Source organism: Triturus cristatus, chromosome 3_2 (genome assembly GCF_964204655.1).
Source record: "Triturus cristatus chromosome 3_2, aTriCri1.1, whole genome shotgun sequence".
In the NCBI taxonomy this organism is placed as follows: Eukaryota; Metazoa; Chordata; class Amphibia; order Caudata; family Salamandridae; genus Triturus; species Triturus cristatus.
This window is the reverse complement of record NC_140584.1, coordinates 71,615,817-71,637,336: the sequence shown is the minus strand read 5'-3', so window position 1 is coordinate 71,637,336 and position 21,520 is coordinate 71,615,817. Positions and strand designations below refer to the sequence as shown.

General features: G+C 41.8%; 1 protein-coding gene across 3 annotated transcripts in view; it reads right to left on the bottom strand.

Annotated features, from left to right (window-relative positions):
- Positions 1-21,520, bottom strand: part of SCN3B (sodium voltage-gated channel beta subunit 3) — a 941,302-nt gene that overhangs the window by 141,800 nt on the left and 777,982 nt on the right. For all 3 annotated transcript variants that reach the window (XM_085647252.1, XM_085647253.1, XM_085647251.1), the window contains one exon: positions 15,293-15,982. In XM_085647252.1, coding sequence (XP_085503378.1) covers positions 15,293-15,344 — 52 coding nt within the window. In that variant the 5' untranslated portion in view covers positions 15,345-15,982. The remainder of the gene's footprint in view (positions 1-15,292; positions 15,983-21,520) is intronic.

Here is a 21,520-nt window from a genome sequence, read left to right as displayed (position 1 = left end):
GCATTGTGATGGGATATCCAGTAAGAGTGTTTGTACCTCATAATGTGGCGATCCTTTTAACAAGGAGCCGAACACAGTTCATGTCACATAGTCGGATGACTAAGTATGAGAAGGTCATTCTAGGTGCAACCAATGTGAGTCTGGAAAGATGTGTGAATGTGAATCCAGCTACACTTTTGCCTGATGCAGAGAGAGTGGAGGTAAGAGATGATGTCGATCATGATTGTTTGGATGTGCTTGACTTTTGCACGAAACCTCGACCAGACATAAAAGATTTACCATTGCCAGAAAGTGATTATGTGTTGTTTGTGGATGGGTTGTGCTTGAGAACAGACGAAGGATTGTTGAGTGCGGCCTGTGCTATATGCACAGTTGCTGCAGTCATAGAAGCATCACACTTGAAAGGAGTTAAATCCGCTCAAGTAGCAGAACTAGTGGCATTGACAAGGGCATGCAAAATTGGGAAGAATGTGAGAGTGACTGTGATAACAGACAGCCAGTATGGCTTTGGAGTTGTCCACGATTTTGGCCAACTTTGGCTGCAGAGAGGTTTCCTGACCTCAAGTGGAACTCCTATAAAGAATGCAGAAGTGGTAGGAAAATTGCTTGAAGCAATACAATTGCCAAAGGAACTGTCAGTGGTAAAATGTGCTGCTCATAGTCAAGGTAGTGATTATATCACTACTGGGAATCGATATGCCAATGACATGGCTCAGTACTGTGCCCGAAATCAGTATTCAATGTTTTCTTGCTCCATAATGTTTACTAACGTTGTGGGAACATGGGAAGAAGTGAGGCAGTTGCAGGATGAAGCAGGAGATGAAGAAATGAAGCAGTGGGTAAAAGCAGGTTGTACACCAAGGAAGAAAGATCATGTGTGGGTCTATCGGGATGGAAGACCAGTAATGCCTGATAGCATGATGTCAACCATGGCACGGATGTATCATGGCCAAGGACATCTGGGGAGAGATGCCTTGATAAGGGCTTTTAAGCAGACCTGGTACAATGCAAAATTCAGGTTAATAGCAGAGAGTCTCTGTCAAAGATGCCTGATATGTCAGCAGTACGATCCTGGAAGGAAAACAGTGGTGAGCCTAGGCACAATAGACCGAGAGGGAGGACCCTTCACCAGAATGCAAATAGATTTCATTGAAATGCCCCCTTATAACAAGTTGAGGTATGTTCTGGTGGTAGTTTGTCTGTTCTCCAGGTGGGTGGAGGCATACCCAACAAGAAGAAATGATGGAATCACAGTGGCCAAGCTCTTGTTGAGGGAATTCATCCCAAGATTCGGGTTCCCAGTGACCATAGAATCAGACAGAGGAAGACACTTTTACAATGAGATCATAGCATAGCATTGGGTGTACAACAAAAACTACATTGTGCCTATCGACCAGAGGCTTCTGGTGTGGTTGAACAAATGAATGGTACGATCAAAAACAGAATAGGGAAAATGTGTTTAGCCACAGGAATGAAATGGCCTGATGTCTTGCCTCTAGTCTTGATGACAATCAGATGTACTCCAGACAGAACTACAGGTTTGAGTCCCCACGAAATTATCATGGGACGAGCCATGAGACACGTATTTGTTCCAGTCAACAAATTGATGACAATAACTTATGACATGATTTTGGATTACTGTAAAGGCCTGGCTGACGCAGTCCATTCTGTGTTTCACCAGGTTGGAGCGGACGCCACCACCCTTGAGAGAAAACCAGCCCATGACCTGAGCCCAGGTGACTGGGTGAGAATAAAAGTCCACAGAAGAAGGAATTGCTTGGTTCCAAGGTGGGGAAGGCCAAGGCAAGTTATCTTGACCACAACAACTGCTGTGAAGTGTGCTGCACTGAAAAATTGGATACATGCAAGTCACACTTCGAGAGTTCCAAATCCAACAGATAGCATTGGAAATGTATATTGCGATGATTCAGAATCAAGTGATGACTCAGGCAACGAGAATACAAAGACAAAAGAAAATCCTGAAAGGGGGGAAAAGGAGCAAAGACTAGTTCCAACCCCAAGAGAAGAAATTCTGAGGAAGAGATTGCAGATTTCAGATGGTTCAGATTCTGGAGACGAGCAAAACGCCAGTGGCGAGCACAGAAAGAAGAAGAGAAAAGAAAAGAATGTCCCGTCAGAAGTAACATTTACACCAGACGAAAGAGTAGAAGTTCCACCTGATAAAATTCTTGAAGGAGAAGAAGGGACAGAAATAGAGAGAGAGGGACATATTTCTGCGGAAGACCCCCAAGGAGGTGTAGGGACATCCAACACTGAGATAGGTGAAGGGACAATCAGCAAACAGAAAGATTGCGTGTCGGAGACCCGAGGAGGGACAGAAGTAGGGCCAACACATGAGGTGGAGAAAGTAGCTGGTGGAAAAGAAAAGTCAAATGAGACAGAATCTGAAGACATTGAACCAGAAGGTCGAGTTCTGAGAAAGAGAACTTGGATCGAAGAGAGAAACAGTAGAGAAGGCAAAACAAGAAGAAATGCTAAAGGAGACCTTTGGCCAAACAAAATAAAGAGACTGAGATATCGATTGACACGAGTCAAACCCTTAAACGCTGAACAGGTGAATGAAGTAACAAGTCGGCACAGAGAAAAAGGGGGAAAGACAGAAGTGTCTGAAGGAAACAAACGATCGAGAAAACCAAACCAGAAGTATAAGTCACCTGAATGGACGTACGTGGCACTGCTTGAACAAGGAGAAGAGGTAGACAGTCAAGGAAATCCAGAGGAGACTTTACTGAAAGTGGGGAAGGAAGAAGAAACATCAGAAATCCTGAGAGTTATCCTATCCGATATCGGAGAAGAAGCGGAAGATCAGGAAATTCTGTATGTGGATGATGAGAAGGAAGTGAAAAACGATGAGAGGCCAAGCTGAGTGATGTCAAGAAAGTCCTTGTAGAAAATATAAAGGAGTGAATAAGAAACTAAAGAATTTTTGGATAATCTGATAAGGGCCTAGCTCTTGCAGGGAAAATACAAGAAGCGGAGTAGAAGAGGCTAAGTCAAAAGACACGGTCAATTTTAACAAGATGGCTAACATAGATGATAATAAGTGTAGATGTACCTTTATGAGGAGATGGTGCAAGACATGTTGTTGTTGTACAGGACTATTAATGCTTCTTTGGAGCGTACTTGCTTTTTTGATCTCTTTCAAAGTAACTTTAGATACACTAGAAGGGCATACAGAGAATATGACTAATGTAGTGAAGAATTCACAAAAGGTAGTTCCAATTAAAACAAGTACTGAACATATACATAAGGATAGGTCTATAACTGATTTTTCTAGCAATGTTTTTTCAAAATTATTGTATGAATATGTAACAACAATGGACGTAAGGGATTGCTACGTATGTATGCAGTTACCTGCCTCTGTTTCAGAAGGAGTGACTTATCATCACCTTCCAGCAACTTATGGAATAACATGTAGAGTTTTACCCAGTATATTTTATCAAGTAGGGAAATTAGAATATAATCTGTCTAATATAGATAACATTCTTGGACAATTGCCCATGAATAATGAATTGAATCCAGCTAAAACTGCTAATGTACTAGGTGAGATTTTTATAGAGACTAAAGAACTAACTTTAGAATATATTTTTAGAAACAATTTAACCTGCAGTTTAAAGACAGAAGATAAAACATTTTTAGATATGGTCGAAGAAAGGAGATTGAAAATACATAAAAATGCAGAAGGACATAAAGAGGGGGAAAACATTTGGGAAATAGATGGGAAAAAGGAGACAAAGGGTGATGCTAGACCAACCATAGCTATAGATTCACCACAGAAAGGCAAATTATGCATTATGAGTGAAAGATCCCAATATGATTATTATTATATAGGGACAAGTGACTGTCATGATACATATTTTATTGCATCTGGATGGGGATTTAGAGGCGGAGAAGATACAGTTTTTCCAGAAACGGACTATATTTGTGGGAACGAGGCTTATTACAGGTTGACCGACCATTGGAATGACACATGTTATGTTGGCGTGGTCTTTCCAAAAATCTTTCACATTGATAGAGTAGAAAATAGTGGACCACATAACTTACTAATGCGTAGTAGAAGAGAAACTTGGTTAGAAATTGTAGATGATATTTTCGGAGCCTTGATACCAGCAGTGGGAATATCTTTGAATGCAAATAATATTCGGAAATTGTCAACCATAGTGGATCGCTTGTCAACAAGCACCGCTGGAGGATTTCTTTTGGTAAATACTGAAATGGTTGCTATGCGTGCTATGATTATGCAAAATCGACTTGCCCTTGATATCCTATTGGCAAAGGAGGGTGGAGTCTGTGGAATGCTGAAAGTTCAACATTGTTGCACTTACATTCCTGATGAAAGCAAAGATCTAAAAGTATAAAATAAAAATATGACAGAATTGCATGATGAAATAGTACCACTGGAAGTTGAAACTATCTAGACTAGAATTAGTAATAAGATGGCTGCTATTAAGACTTTCTTAGGTAAATTAGGTAGTACTATATTAGGGAAAATATTATTTCCATTAAAGTGTGTGATTTTCTTATTATTAATACTTAGATAAGGATGTATGTGTTGCAGACATAGAAGAAATAAAAAGAAAATTAGACGAGAAATTAGCAAAAAGAAGGAAAAGAAACAAGAAAGAGATTTTAATGAGATAGAATTGGAAGAATGGAAGGAGAGTATGTATGACAAAACAAAAAGTGAAGATGAAGGAGAAACAGAATTTTAATTGAGCAAGAAAACATTTCGAATTTCCATAAAAGGGGAAAAATAAAAATTTTGTGGGTCTTGTTGTGGTGATAAAATCACCAAAGGGGGGATTGATGGAGCGGGTAAAATATTTCCTTTTTATATACCCAATTCATTTATATATGTTTATATTTAAATGATTAATGATTAATTATAATAATTAATAGTTTGATGTGAAAGAACTAAACCAACCTTATTAACAGAAAGAATACACGTGGGAATGCATTTACATGGCTAAAATAATAGGTGAACTAAGTTTGTATGCATATTAAAACGATAAATGTTGCTTGAGTAATGTTAATGTGATTTGCGCTTAAATAAACCAGCATTAACGGCTTTGGATGTTGCATATGGCTAGATAAATGCATACACATAAGGGTATTAGCAAGGGAATAACACTGTTTTAATCATTTCCATGTATTGATTACGATTTTTGTGTTTCTTTGCTTAAGTTGACTATTCTGGCCTACCAAAAGATGGCCACCGACTGAAACCTAACTGAAGTACATTACTTCATCATTGGAACAATGGAGAAAGGCGCCTGCACTGACTTCGTTCGTGTCCCTTGTGTGACCTGTCAGACCATGCCCATGAAGACTACCCTGGGCGAGGTGCCAATGCCCCTGAACGTGAAGAAAATGTTACAATTGGGAATATGAACTGTCGAACCCGACCTGGTTTCAACGAACTGATACATTTAGGACCACGGATCATTCTTTCCCATACATTTGCTTTGAGACTTTTTCCACATGAGAACATTTGAAAATGTTTCCTGATGTGCCAATCATATTCCTGGGAAATTAGAAATGTAACATTTGAGATGTAAATTTTAGTATAAATATTAGTAGACTAGAGAGAGGTAGATCAGCTGCTGACAGAGAACTGATGATCAGAGATCCTTATGCTGACGGAGAGGACGGTGACTTTATATGATAAACAAGAACTCTGACGAATTTACTGAGGACCAGTTCTGACTTAGAAAACGACAATTAGCCAGAATAGGTAAATATGACAAAAGATGATATTGCATTATTAAGATTTAACCTGCGTTTATATTAGATAAAGAAAAACATTATTTGAATTAATGTGTCAGGTGATTATTTCATTGAAATGTTTATTGATTAATTTGAGAGTTAAAGTATCATTGAACCAAATAACAACTAAATGATTCGATCGACCTATTGATGGAGGAATTGTTAGGGTGATTCAGGAGAAGTGGGTTTCCTCTATCAAAGGAAGCAGTTTGGTTCGGAATTAATGTCCCTTTGTAGGCACGGATAGTTTGAGAGAATGAATGTTGGTGTTATGGGCCCCACCAGCGTATGATGTGTGTATGTGCGTGTGACTGAGAAATCATTCTGTCCGTGGAAGTAAGGGGAAATTGAGTAACCCGAACTGCACCAGTATTTTTTTAGTACATCTCCAAAGTCTTGGTGTGGAGCTTGCCTCCTGTTCTAAAGTCTCAGGGACACAAAACCTTAAATTCCTCTCTCCTTCTGTACCTGGAACTGCTGTTTCAGCTGCCACAGAGGGAAATAGTAATACCGAACGTACCTAAAATTAAAAGAATTATGAAGGCAAATTATTAGGAGCTAGGGGAGACCATTCATCCGTGCTACAGGTGAAATGGACAGCTGAATATCTAAAATAGTAAGGGTTAAAAGGCATGCACTTGGTCAAAAAACAAGGAGTTGATCAGGTCAAGCAGTATTCCCTCAAGTGTAGCCTATCCAAGAGGGTGCAGTGTCAGTTTGAGGTTAAAGCTCCGTAGATGTGTATCAGTTTCGTAGAACTAGACCAATCATCATCAGCCAAAAGTTGAAGGTTGACCGGTGGGACCGTAAATACTAATCATGTCCTTTGACTCAGTTGAAGATACCTGCTACCCATCTCGGATGAGGTATGGCATGGGAAAGTTACCGTCTCTGCATAATGAAGGCTGGTGAATGGCTTGCAGTAGGTTGTATTAGGTGGGCATAGCAAATCACATTTGAGCAGCAGGAAGACAGGTTAGTGTGATTCAAATACATCCAGGAATGCCCTTTCTAGGCTAACCGCATGACCGTCATTGGTTAATTGGTGCCGGTGGTTTCCTGTTGGGCATCACTGGCACTTACCTGAGCAGTAGGGGCAGTATATTAGCCCTTCTTCTGTTTCCAGTGGACAAAGAAGTAGAAGAAGGGCAACCAAAACAATGAATCCTCAATATTTCTGTGTTTTGGTGGCCCTTCATTTGTCTTGCTGGCAGCAATGGCTGGAGACTCGGTGTGATGGAGGCCATGCGGGCAATGCCTGCTTCTCAGCTGACAAATGCTGCCTCCTCAGCAAAACAAATGGTGGACCTGCTGCAGTTCACAGGGTATTCAGGAAGAGCAGAAAACATGTACCTGGGAACTAAGAAAATTAAATATTGGAATAAATGAAAGTGATCATTTTCCACTGGCTCTCCTCCTTAGGGGAATTCCTGGCAATAGGGCCCAAAATCAAAATCAAACACAGCCTAGTGGCGACATAACGACCAGTAATAATCGGTGGAAGATCAGGTGGGAGCAAGTGGCTAAAAACAATAGAGGGCAAGCTCAATTATACCAAGACTATATTCCAATATTGTTTTTTTCCCCTGAGTTAGCTCCTAATGATGTCCTAGAAATCTACAATAGGTGTTTTGAGGAACTGAAAAAATGCTTCTTCACCAAATTGCCCTCAGGTAAGAGCAATCCCCCTGCTGCAGATCCTACCTGGTTTAATAAAGAGTGCAGGGAGGCAAAGAGACTTTTAGTTAACTCTCTTAAAGCAGACTGCCCGGAAGCTATCCAATCAGCAAGAGCTTCCTACAAATCAACCCTAAGACAAGCAAACATTACGTGGACACATTCAGCTAGACTGATATTTTGACTGCCTCAAGAGCAAGGGACCAAGCCTTTTGGCACATAATATCTCATGGGGCTAAGATGTCCAGATCTAGACCTGAAGCCTACATTCCTGCGCAAGACTGTGCCAACTACTTCCACTCTTTGTATAGTGACCCTGGGGTCTCTCCCCCTTCGGTTTCTATGAGTAGGTTCACCTCAGCAATTCTTTTTCTGGAATAGCCAAACTCAACCACCTTAGGGCTTGCATCAGGAGATGCCCTGGGCTTCTTCCCTCTAGAAGAAACCTATTCTGCTATTTGCTCCCACACATCTGGCAAGCCCCTGGATTGGATTGCATGGAATCCCAGTTGACCTATTCCTCCACTAACCAGCTGTTTGGGCACCCAATATCAATTGTGTAGCTAATGCTATAATGGTGGACCCTACCATTCCTGCTACCTAGAAAGATGCTGAGATTATCCCCATTTTTAAGAAGGGTCTTAAGTCTGATCCTGCGAACTACTGGACTATTAGCCTTATTTACACAAGTCAGAAGATTTTCTTCAAGCAGGTTCTGGACCACCTGCAGGCCTGGATTGATGATAACAAGGTCCTCTATCAATTTCAGTCTGGGTTACGCTCCAGAACTAGCACTGTCAATCAGGCTTTTAGGTTCCAGCTCTTGAGATGGAAGGAGGTCGATATAAACAAGGGCAGTTTATATATTGCCTTCGTCCATCTGATGGCAGCTTTTGACACGGTCCCCAAGACTTAACTTTGGTACACCCTTAAGGCTCTAGTATGATGTCATAACTAGGCTTCACTGAGATAACTTAGCAAAAAGTCTTTTGGGAACAAGCAGGGAAACCACTGACCATTTTGAAGTCAGCAGGGGATTTAGGCAGGGCTGTGTCCTTGCCCCCTCTTATTTATTCTTTGCATCAACAGCTATGTCGATTTACTTATGGTCTGTGACAATGATTCCCCAGTGCTTGGGGGTACTAAAATTCCAGCGCTATTGTTTGCAGATGACACACTACTGATTTAGACAACCCCAATGAGTATTAAGACTCTCCTCCAGAGGTTTCATTCATTCTGTGTTTCCTCTGGCCGGACTATAAACATATCTAAAACTAGGTTTATGTCAAAAGAACATCACAGGGGCCTTAGATGGCCATTACCTCTAGACTTTGGAGGCATAGTAGTAAAATAGGTATGCAGGGTACAGCTGAAAACAATTTTCTGTGCACAGCCCTTAAACTACCCCAGAGCACTCCCTTGATCTTAAGGCAAGACCTTGGTATCCGCCCTATAACTTCTCTGGTGTGACTGAAAGCCCCACTTTACTGGCTACACCTTTGGGCTGTTTCAGAGCTGTCTCACTACAGGGCGGATGTGAGCAACATCCTGAGTAGACAAAAAAAGCAGGACTTTGGTACCATGGCTAAGCTTTATCAAGCAGACCTTGTACATATTAGGGATGCAAGAGCTCAGAGTAGACACTTTCGCTACCACATCTACCTCAATTTTAAAAAATGAAGTCTCTTTATTGGGAACACGAGAAGACGAAGGTGATCATTGAGCCAAATCTCAGGTACCTTAGCGACGATTTATATAATTTAAGCACTTTCGGCTCTTTATATCTATATCGGCCAGATTGACCCTCCCCCCACCAAAGCACTTGATATAAGGTTTAGATTGGGCACTCTCCCCTTCGCTTCATTTACCTCTAAATGGAAATGAGGTTTGAGGGGAGTAACCTCTGCCCAGCCTGCAATGGGTGTGAGTAAACTGAAGACCATATGTTGTTCTTCTGCCCCTTTTACCTGAAGCAGCGCAAACACTGGATTGTTCCCCTTCTACATTCACTAGGAGTCCGTCAGTAGAGGATCGCCCTGAGAAACCCGTAGAGCTGCACCTCACCCATTATCATGTTTCCAATCTCCAAGTTTTTAGTGAGTGTTCGGCTGATTTGGTTCAAAGCACCTCAGACTAATCTCCAGGGCTGAGAAACAGTTTGGGTGTGCAACTGCGCCGAATTGAACTATTCCTCTTGTAATGTAGAGTGTTTTAGTTGTAGTATATGTGCTAATTTTATCTGGGATTTTTTTTTTTACTGAAATATTCTCTTTTATGTTTTTTTATTATTTTTATTATGGTTTTAAAATGTATGGTATTTGTCCTGCTGTCACTTAAGTGAGCCATATAATTTTTGTATCGCCTTTTTAGAAAAAAAAAAGTTGCACTTTGTTATTAATTGTGCTCTTAGTGGGCTCATGTACTGTAATTTTCTTTCTGATCCTTGACCTTTATGGTCTATGACCGAAATAAAGCTTAAACTGAAAACTGAAGAGTAATTAAGCTTTGCTTCACTTGAAGAACTACAACTTTGCATAACTGGACCACATTGACCAGAACACACTTCCTCTTTTAGTTCTCTTTCGTCTTTGTCATCCTCTCCCCTCTTTTTTCCCTTCTTCTGTGTGACCCTCACACAAAGAATGGACTACCATGACCCATTTTAAAAAAAATGTTATTCTCAAACCTCTTCTTGGCATATTTGTTTTAAATAAGTAACTATTCTTCCTATTCCAGTGATTTTGTGAATTATAAAAAGTTTATTTCTGATAATATTTTGACCCAAGACATAATATGGTGGGATGGGAAATATTTTGTTTATTATAGTCTTGCTAAAACATGAAGTTAATCAATTTAACTTGGCCTTGTATAGTGTTTCCCATTATTGACTTGCACCAAAATGACATGGATGGATTTAGCATCATAGAAAATAATATTACAGCTAAAGACTGGGCAGCAGATAATACGGGGAGACAGTTGGGGCTTGGAGAAATCCGCCAGCCGCTTAGTGTAGAAGGTGTGGTGAGTCCCAAGATTGTCCACCCAGGGTACATCACCTATGTACAAAAAGAGGTGTCCACGGACATTTCAGTGGAGGAATAAATTTGGCAATTAGGGGAATAGTCCCCAACAAAGCTCCCGGATTAGACAAAAACCCGGGCGATCTATTACTGAGTGCTATTTCGCAGTGCTAAACTCAGCCATTCTGAAGGGAACACCTATCACACATACTTGAGCAGGGGCCGTGATAATCCCTATCTTTAAAAAGAGCTCTTGCAACTTGCAGGCAAATTATCGTCCATTCAGTCTTATAGATAGTACACAAAAGCTTTGTAGTAAAGTGATCCTAGGTAGACTACTTAATTGGCTAGCTGACAATGCAATTCTGACAACCCTCCAGGCAGGCTTTAGAGAGGAGAAACACCCTTTAGGATGAAGCTGGAATCATGCTGTACCTTCAAAGGGCCAGCAATATCACAAACACGTTTTTAATATGCATTCCTTCAGCACGCAAGTCATTACAATGGCTTACTTTAGGGGGGCACATTGGTGGAATGGTGTTGGATTTAAGGTCCAACACCTTCCCTACTATTGCGCAGACTGGAGTTGGAATACTAAATTAAACTATTCCAAAAACCAGCACCCCCCCTAAGGTAACTCGTTATAATGACTTGTGTGCTGAACGAATGCGGGATAAAGATGGGTTTGTTCGAATGAAGGTGTTCCAAAGGCATGCGTGCTTAACACATGCTGAATACCGTCATACATTCATAGCACATGCCAGATCCCTGTCATTAAAATATATAGTGATGTCAATAAACATACCCTTCTCAGATATTCCCGGAAGCTCACATCATATTCTAGGAAGCTACAGACGGATGCTGCTCAAGTTATCCAATGTGATGGTAATGTGCATCGAGCATTATTAAACAGTCTACATTCCTTTGGATAGTAACAAGTGTCCAACTCAAATATTTTATGTTATTGGTTGCATAAATAACCTGCGCCTGCTTAAATTGCTTCCTATTGTGGCAAGGGGATACTCATTGCACTAGTGCTTGTACAGCATGGTTGATGCTTATATACCATGGTTGATGCTAATCTACTATGGTGGATGCTTATATACCATGGTGGATGCTTATATACCATGGTTGATGTTTATATACCATGGTGGATGCTTATATATCATGGTTGATGCTAATCTACTATGGTGGATGCTTATATACCATGGTGGATGCTTATATACCATGGTGGATGCTTATATACCATGGTGGATGCTTATATACCATGGTTGATGTTTATATACCATGGGGGATGCTTATATACCATGGTTGATGCTTATATGTATGTAGGAAATTTATAGAGAGCAGGAATCACCCCCGAAGGGGTATCTCCGCGCTAACATAGAAAACAAGTCAGACAGGCACAGACTCTCATAACTCAAGCCTTGAATAATTCCATCTTCAGGAGTCTTCTGAAGCAAGCGAGAGTAGGACATTTACGTAAATCCTCTGGCAGGGAATCCCAGTATTTTGGAGCCAAATAGGCAACAGTTTTGCCTCCAGATTGTATTTTCTTAAAACGAGGAACCCCCAGCAACCCTTTGTCTTCCGATCTGAGACATCGGTTCGGGCAGTACACTTTGAACTTATCCGCCATATAGCTTGGGCTTGTACCATAGAGAGCTCTGTGAGCGAAACAACAGAGCTTAAACTTTATTCTCTGCCGGGTTGGAAGCCAATGGAGGAATTTCAGTAATGGCCATGGGGAGGTACGGGTGGAATATTAAGAGCTAGGCGAGTGGCCACATTCTGGACGGTCTGCAATCTGCTAAGAAGAGACTTGTTCGCGAGTACCGTGGTTGATGCTTATATATACCATGTTTGATGCTTATATACTAGGGGGCTATGTTTAACCCCTTCGATGCTGCGCAGATTCCGCCGCTGTGCTGACGGAATCTTGCGCGGGCGTGGTCATGACGGAATGGTTCCGTCATGAGCACAGCTCAACCGTGGGTCATGACGGAACCATTCCGTCATGAGCACCGAAGGGGTTAAGGTGCAAGGGCTTTTGATTATGCATCAAGCCAATTGTTTATAAGAAAGACCTGCATTTTCATGCAAGTCTATGATGGCCCTGTGCTAGAAGATATGGAGTATATCATACATAATAGTTATTTGCCAGGGCATCTGCATATATTTACGATCTAGAACTGTATGCTTCTGCTGATGCTTATGTATCTTGACATGTGCTAATTAATGTGTGGCACTTTGAGGTCGGCCCTCTCTTACTCATCCATCGTTATTCAGTGTAGTACTTCATTAATCGGCTGTTTTTTCTGTTCATCAAACTAAAATTAATTGGTGCTATATATCATTATGCTATGATGTCATTACACTAAAAGTGCCACAGACCTACTCGATACAAATGAAGTTTCTTTGCACGTGGAATGGCACTGACCCAGGAAAATCATTTTCTCATGTCTCCCCAGATGTCCAAATTAACTTTGACTTTACATACTGCAAAATGAGGCCATCAACATGCAGTAAGTCCATTAATTGCTTTGAGATGGTCTGGTTACCGATGTGCTTGTGTGTGTGTGCTCATATATCCCTGCAATGTCGATTCCAAATATGACCTGAAGAAGGCTTGGCGAAATTAAAGGAGTTGAAACCATAACAGACCTGTATTTGCGTAATTGGTCAATTCTTCTGACTGTAACATAAATATGCGAATGTGAGAAACCGATACCACATTACACAGATATGGTTAATGCCCACTAGGACCTCTTGTTGGGTAATCTTTCATCTAAATCTCTGATCAGTATAATTGGGTATTTGCTATCATAAAATATACGTTTGCGTTTTCACTCCCTTTAAACTAGTGAGCTAATGTGTCTATCAGAACTGCTTTATGTGGAATATTTGAATACTTCATATTATCATAACTTCAGTGCTTCAGTACCATATATCATATTTGCAAAAGACTGCTCAGATCCTTTCGTATTCTTATCAGTGTATACAACAAATACATTTGTATTGCTGTAGCTAATTCTTCAACTTCAGGTCAAATGGCTTTACCTCAAGTCTCAACCTTTTTTGCTAAACATCTACCTTATCTTCAAATTGAACAAACTTCTATTCACTTGCAAGAGTCGGTCACACCAGGAATAAAGTTTCTGGTGGTATGATTTAGTTCAACTGATGAGGTATGGTTGCCGAATACAGTGGCCTATGTGTTGTCTGGCAAAAATGCTGTGTCCTAAATATAATTTAAAAAAATATCGACCCATCAGAGTTCAAAAGGAAAAATCTAAATTCAATGGTGCAATATTTTTGTAAAACAATATTTAAGACATAGAATTTAGGCTGGGTAATATCTTGAGCCACTGATAAGATATAAAGATTTTACAATTTCTTGAAGATACTGCAAATTCACCCATTCATGTTGTTAAAGATCTACGAAAAGTACAGGGATAGAAGCCCATTTAGCTAAAGAAAGTGTTCTGGTAGCTGCCAGAAAATTTCAAAGACTTTTTAAAACATGACTCATATCATGCAAAGCAAAGTCTCGAAATGGTTCTGTTATATGTTATGGGAGAGGTTGGGCTATGCAATGACCTGTGAAAGTGTGATTTATAATCTACAATGTGCTAAGCCATGTGAAATCTGCTGGTATACGTTGCAGTACATTTTGTGATGCAGTATGAGGTATTGTGTGTCGTACATAGAACTAGGCTTTGTGCCGTACTATCTGCAGAGATGTACTTTGTGATGTGCAATGTGCCATTCAATGTGCACTGTACTAACTGATGAAAAAATATTATGCGGTCTGCATGAGATGTTAAAAGTGATACACCATGCTGTATGCTGTGTCACATGCTAGAAAGTGCCATAGGCAGTGTGCTGCACGCAATACACGTGGCCAGATTTACCTGAGCGATGCATTCCGTAAAGGTACATGGTGCTATTTGAAGCACTGACACTCAAACTAATTGCTTCTAGGCGCAGGTGGGAAGTTTGCAGCTGCCTTAATTTGTCGGAAACACACAGAATAAAATAGGAAATATACTCCAAATCAATGTAAAATCTATAGGGAAATGGGTGGGATTCATTCTTTATTTGCAAATGTTGACATCCTGAAGCTCTTGTGTGGCCCATTTATTTTGAAATGGCAGAAAACACCCCAGCCCTTCCCTGTGCGCAGCCCTGTTGGACGCTTGGCCTTTCCTTTATCACTGCCATGCTACTTGCAGTTCTGGTACTTTAATGCATCAGTGACTACCAGCTGCAAATGGCATGGGCACTGCCAGCCAGTGTGTGTGTGAAAGGAATCCCAGACAGGTCCTAAAGCATATATGCCTTTAAAATACGCCAACGTATACAAATATAATCCCATTTTATATCAATCATAGTATTCTTTCTAGTGTTATATTTTATAACATCCTTAGGAATAGGAAAGAGAATAAGAATGTGTTTTATATGGCGCACTTCTTGCTGTTTCCAGGCGGTGTAAATAATAGAGGTTACTATTGGACATTGTAATGGCACTCAATCAATTGACCTCTGAAGCACAGCATTCATAATGGCAATACAAAAAGTATCCAGAACAATAAAAAAACATAATAATTTCAGTACGGCAACAATAAAGATTACATCAACAAACCAATTATAAATAAAACCAACAATAGTAATTAAAGCAATTGAAATAAAAATAAGAATACTGAAAAAAGTAATTTTCAGCATAACGGCCAGTTGCCCTCATCACCCACCCACAACCACAGACTGAAAAGCCTTCTTGTGATATGAGCCTTGGATCCCGCCCTTACCTGTGAGAAGGAGGAGGGCGGCAGCCCAGCTGAGCTGCCTCAGGGCGTCCATGATGGTGCTCGTCGCTCCGTTGGTGCCTCAGCTGCTTCCGTTGCCGGGGACCCGCAGGGATCGCCTGCCCTGCTGCCCAGTTACTTCACTGAAGAGGGGGGTGGGGGGTCCACAGTAAGCGGGATGCAGGAGACGCTCCAACAGGAGCAACGGTTGCGCGGTGGTTCAGCACCCTGGAGGGAACAGTCGCGCGGCGGTTCAGCACCCTGGAGGGAACGGTCGTGCGGCGGTTCAGCACCCTGGAGAGATCCCCGTGCGCCCAGTCGTTGAATGCCGGATGGGAAGCTGAAATTGGAAGGGTCCGGGTGAATGATCAGCGTGATGCAGTCACGCGGTGCCGGCGATTCTTAAGACAGATGTGGGGCAGTTGTTTTTAGAATCCCTCTTTTCGCACAGCGCGGCCATGAACAGCCCGGGACGGCGGTCGATTCGAGAGATTCGGATAAACCTTCAGAAGATCTCAGCTCGAAAAGCAAGGAGCGGTTCCAAAGGCTCGGATGTCACGAGGAGACGCGGTTCGGTTCTGGTTTTAGTTCAGCCAAGTTATTGTTTCATCAGAATTGGGACTTTGGACGGTCATGTGCGTAAGATTCAAAGAGGAGACCGGTGCGCGTTTTCCTCCGGCGAGGCGCCCCCTCCTGGGGAAAATAAAACACAAGGTACATAAAAGCGAGCTTCAGATTGGCTGTGTCGAACAAAACACACTGAGAATGGGAACAGGAAAGGGGGCGGTTGCTCGCATAGCAGAGAAAGCAAAGAAGGGACAACGAGAGGAGCAAGGATTGAAAAACAAGCAAAGCAGGGGAGGGAAGCACAGAAAGGTTAGCAGGAAGGAACAGTTGGGAACCAATGCAGGGACAAAAAGGAATACAAAGCTGCACAGCGAAGAAGAGACAACTGGGCAAGTAGAACGAGGCGGCAGGGAAGCTAAAAGGACACAGCAAGGCAAACAAAATAAAGACAGCAAGGAAGAGAACGCAAGGATGGGACAAAAATGAATGCAAGGAAGGGACAGCAAGAAAGAGGCAACAAGGAAAGTAACCAAGACACAGAAGGGGAAGCAAGGAGGCAACAGCTAGGCAAGGACAACAAGCAAAGCACGGACTGATAAGCAAGGAATAACTATTAAAGAAGCGGCAGTAAGGAAAACAAGGTGGTAGCAAGGAAAAGAAAACCAGTAAAGGAAGGATGGGACAGCAAGAAAGAGAAAGGAATGTAAATTAAAGAGTCGGCAGGAAGCAAGGATGTCAACAAGGAAACCAAGGAAGGGGCAGCCATGAAAACAAGAAGCAGACAGGAAGGAAGTCTATGGAAGGACTGCAAGAATGAGACAGCAACGAAAGCAGGAAATAGACTGCAGGGAAAGTAAAGAAGTGGCACAAAATATAGAATGATGGGGCAGGAAAGAGCAGGAGGGAAAAGCAAGAAATTCAATGAATGGACATTGAGAAAGAGGCTGCATGGAAAGCAACAACACAGCAAGTAAGGAGTAACAAATAACCAAGTTAGTGACAAGAAGAAAAAGCACAACGTCTGTCCTTTGCAAGCTGGTCAATGGTTACCTTTTTCTTTATTATTTTATTGCAAACATATGCCACTAAAATAAAAAGAAGAACGTGTCTGCAGCAGAATTTACCATTATATGCTTTCAATAAAAAGTTCATATGTGGCTGTTTTTTACTGACGTAAAACATTTGGGCATCTCATTTTGTTGTTTACGAAGGAGACGTGAATAAATCACCATCTAACCAATCACCCAAATCACAGAGCGCCGTAATGTTAAAATGTCACATAAAAACTTCATAAAACAACTAATAAAGAACGAGATAGAACATAAATCATCACTTAACAAAAAAAATGGTGGAATTTAAATATAATATAAAATATAATAGTACAACAAAGAAGCATATTTTGAAACACCTTTGTCACTGAAGTGAAAGGTAATATGGTTAGGTGGATTTGAGAAGTTTACACAGGTTCTTGCGGTCCCTTAAATTGAAGGAAGGAAGGAATTGAGAACAGTGGGCTGACCCGTTGCCACAATGGGTATGCTAGGGTGGGCGGGAAACAAAATATGAATGACCGATGGATGAAGCTGGTGAACTAAAAACCCTGTAGTTTGAACAATACTTGTGATTTGCTTTTGAAAAACAATAGGCTGGCGAGGTCAGCTAAAGCTGTCTCAAAGGCCAGACCTATCGAAAGTATGGCAAGAAGGAGAAAGCAAGAAAGAGACGGGGGAGACATGAAAGAGACACCAATAACAATTAAACAGAAAAAGAAGGAAGAGCATAGAAAGCAAGGTAGGAGCAGAAAGGGAAGCATGTGAAATAGAAAAAAGAAGGAACATTAAGGAAGAGGTAGGAAAGAAAGGAAGGGTTGAAAGTGTAAGAGACAGATAGGAAACAATGGGTGATGGCAAGGAAAGCAAAGACGGGGCCTCAAGAAAGAGAAAACAGCAAGAGCAAGGAAGAGGGGAAAGAAGAGACAGCAAGGACGACACAGCAGAAAACAAAAAAGGACAACAAAAAAGGCATTGCGAGAAGAACTGCAAGGAACACAAGAATACGCTGACAGAAGGGGACAGCAAGGCAAGTGAGAAATGAGCAGGAGAGGACATTTAGGGAGGCATGGAAATGAGAGCAACAACCAGGCGTGCAACACCCATCGGGCTAAAAGGGCTTCAGCCCCCCCCCCCATCATGACTCTCAACCCAGGCACCTGCAGCTCGTGCTGCTGTGGGGTCGGCTGGGCAGTGTGTGGAGTCTTACTTGCAGCACACAGGTATTTAAAGACCATTTGCATATTTACATACTTTTGTAAACTGGTTACTGAGGCCTAACTTTTTGTTTCTGGTTCCAGTAACCCTTGGACCCCCAGTCTACCTATTCCTTACATTTGTATTTTACATTTACAGCCGTAGTGTGAGAAGGGATTTAATGAAAAGGAATATAAAGTAGGGTTGCCAAAAGAAAAATGCAAGCCATGTGTTGTTTAAAGAGCCTGCAAAGATGTTGTCTTGACACTAAGTACGGTTATAAATAAAAAAGTATGTATTTATTTGTAGTGTGACTTTTATATCTTTGTTACCTTTAAATATCAGTCATGGATCATTCAGGCAGCCCTATAACACAAAAAAAAAAATGCTTTCAATTTATATTTTCTGTGTGAAGTATGCACAGATAAGTGCTGAAAATACGACTTTTGGTGACTGCTTATTTTTGTACTGTCTGGAACGTCAAAAAAATCACCTGGCAACCCTAATCATAAGACTAAAAGTTTGTTGCAGGATCAGCACATTATTTATTTCCTCCACCCCTGATTAATGCCATAATAGCAATAGTTTAACTTTTATTTTTAAAACGCTACTCCGAAATCAATAACAAGCTGAGTTACTTCAAGTGTCTGGGAATACACACTACATTCAGACAACTCACTCCTCAGTCTCACCCTTCACTTTCAAGCTCACCCTGCACTCACAGCGATCACAATGCACTCACACTGATCACCATGCACTCAAACCATTCACCCGCTCACCCTACACTCACAGTGATCACTCTGCACGCATAATGCACTTGCGCTGTTCACCCTCTACCTCACTCTGCAGTCACACGAGCACACTACTCACCCTGCACTCATGTGACACTTCACTCACCTGTCCCCCTCACTGCTCACTGCTCAATCTGCAATCTCACTCAAACAAGCCCATCACTAACCATGCATTCATTTGTTCCACTCCGCACTTACATCCGCTCCCAAATTCATATGGTCACCTCACTCACCCTGCAGTCACTCCTCTTACCCAACTCTCACACTGTTGCATCGCTCACCGTGCATTCATGTGGTCACTCTTGCCACCCACACAGAGCAGAGGGTTAATGTGCCTGCTACAAAGAGCGTGTACAATGCAGATCACAGTACTAAGTGTGAACAAACTATGACTAGCACTATAAAACAATGAAATGTTTGTCAGAAAGGTGCGGAAGGGAGATGAGGAGCATTGTTGGTGAGTGGTACTGGGGAACTCATGGAGAAAGAGGAAATGGGGGAGGAGGGCGCCAAAAAAGACTGTTGCACCGGGTGGGACCATTGCTAGTGCTAGGGCCAGCCCTGGCTGGGAGTATAAGCCGCCCCCGCCCGAAGTTCGGGTCTAATTGAGCCTTTGCTCTCTTAGTCCATGGAAAAGGAGGTGACAGGTAAACAGACTGCAAAGAGAGAAAAGGAAGGAGATAGCAAGAGAGCCTGGATCATATAAGAGACCGTAAGGAACTGAAGTCTTGTGATTAAATAATGGCATTTTTTATAAGGCACTTCAGACTACACGCCTGTTGTTTCCAAGCACTGCAAAAACAGAAGTAACTGGGAAGACTTTTCATGGTACACATTAACAAACTTCAGAAGGAAGGACAACCGAGTTAGCCATATCAAGACTCGAACTCGTGCCTTCAGGTCACATCTGATGTCACTGGCGACTGTTAACCACTTAACCAGTTTGTCGACATTCATTCATTTGATTGCAGAAAGCAGATGAGCACGCCACTCCGCCCAGAGGTAGCTTGGGGGCAGCTTTGAGTGACCCTGAGACAGAAAATGAACACAACACTCTTGTTTGGTAAATACTTGGGGCTCTGTCACTGACAGGAGGGAGGAGGCTACGTCACTCCTCCTCCGTCCACTAAGGAGCTATCGCCTCAGGAAGAAGGTGAACATAGTTCTGTGTGGCCTGTTCTGGGCTGTCTGCCTTCCTCAAGAGGACACGGGACACACCACGCCCTCTTGGTTCTGACTAGGGCCGGTCCTAGCAGGGGGGCCGGGTGGGCCGGGTGGGCCAGGCCCACCCAAACACGACCTTCGGCCCACCTAATCACAACAGAGGATGCCAGGAGAGGCCACAGAGAAGGCACCTGTTAAGTGCTTCATCAATCTCAACGTCAGAACGTCAAAATTTTGTTTTCACTGTCTTTAAAATTGAAATTAGGTTGGGAGGTTAGAGGTGGGCGAGCAAACAAATTAACAGGGAGAGCCAAGCTCAGGCTCTGGCTTGGCTCTAAGAGCCCATGCACAATCCGAGACCTGAAAATGTTTGCTATGTAAAACATACAACAAACATCACGTGAAATATGATACACTTTTAAAAATTTTGATGAGACTGTATTTCTTTTACACATGGAAGCTTTGATATAAATATGTCACAATATAGCGCTGCACTAAGGAGCACTTGTTAAAAGTGATCGTTTTTAAACATGAGCTCAGTCAGTTATTCCTGCCCCGTCCTCACATTGGTGACAGTGCTATTAGTGAACCAACATGCAGGACAGTTGTCACGTGGACCCTGTATGTGGCCCAGATTAATATAGAGCAACATTAGTCTATTAAATAAAACACTACGGGCACATGCATCTAGGTAATCATTTGTGATTACCAAATAGCGAATTTTAAGGAATTACTATTTGGTAATCGTGAATGCCTATGCATGAAGGATTCGTAATTAATCTTGCGTATCATTAACATTGCCTAATAGCGATTCACAAATTGTGAATCGTTATTAGGGAATGCATCCCCATTCATTCCTAGGGGCCTACAGGTCCTTAGGAATGCATTCGCAATTTGTGATTACCAAATTGGGAATCGCAATTTTAGAATGCAAATCCAAGGATGCCTGGGGGCCTAAGGCCCCCCTGAGGCAACCCCCAAAAAGGTAGGTAAGCACATGTGTAGCACACACATGCCCAAAGGGCATACTGCCCTAAGGGCCTGTGTGCGCTACATAGCGCATTGAAAAAATTCATTTTTGTTGCATTTTCCAGTGCATGCACAAATTACCATCAACTTGAAGTTGATGGTAATTACCGTTTCTTAAATGCACAGTCGCATTTAGGAAATGCTACATGCATCTCAAATAGGGAATCATAAATTGTGATTCCCTAAATGCAATCACAATTTAGGTAATCGCAAAATATTGCTATTACCTATTTTGCGAATGCAAAAAGGTACATGCATTGGAAAAAGCATTTTTCCAATGTCAAACGGGTCGATTCTGCAAATCGGCCCATTTGCGACCGGTAAAATTCTTGATGCATGTGTTCCAATAGGTTTTGTATAGTTGGTTTTCTGATTCATGTATTTGAATGTGCTTTTATGCGCAAATATGAAGAAAATCGAGTTTTGATGAGATA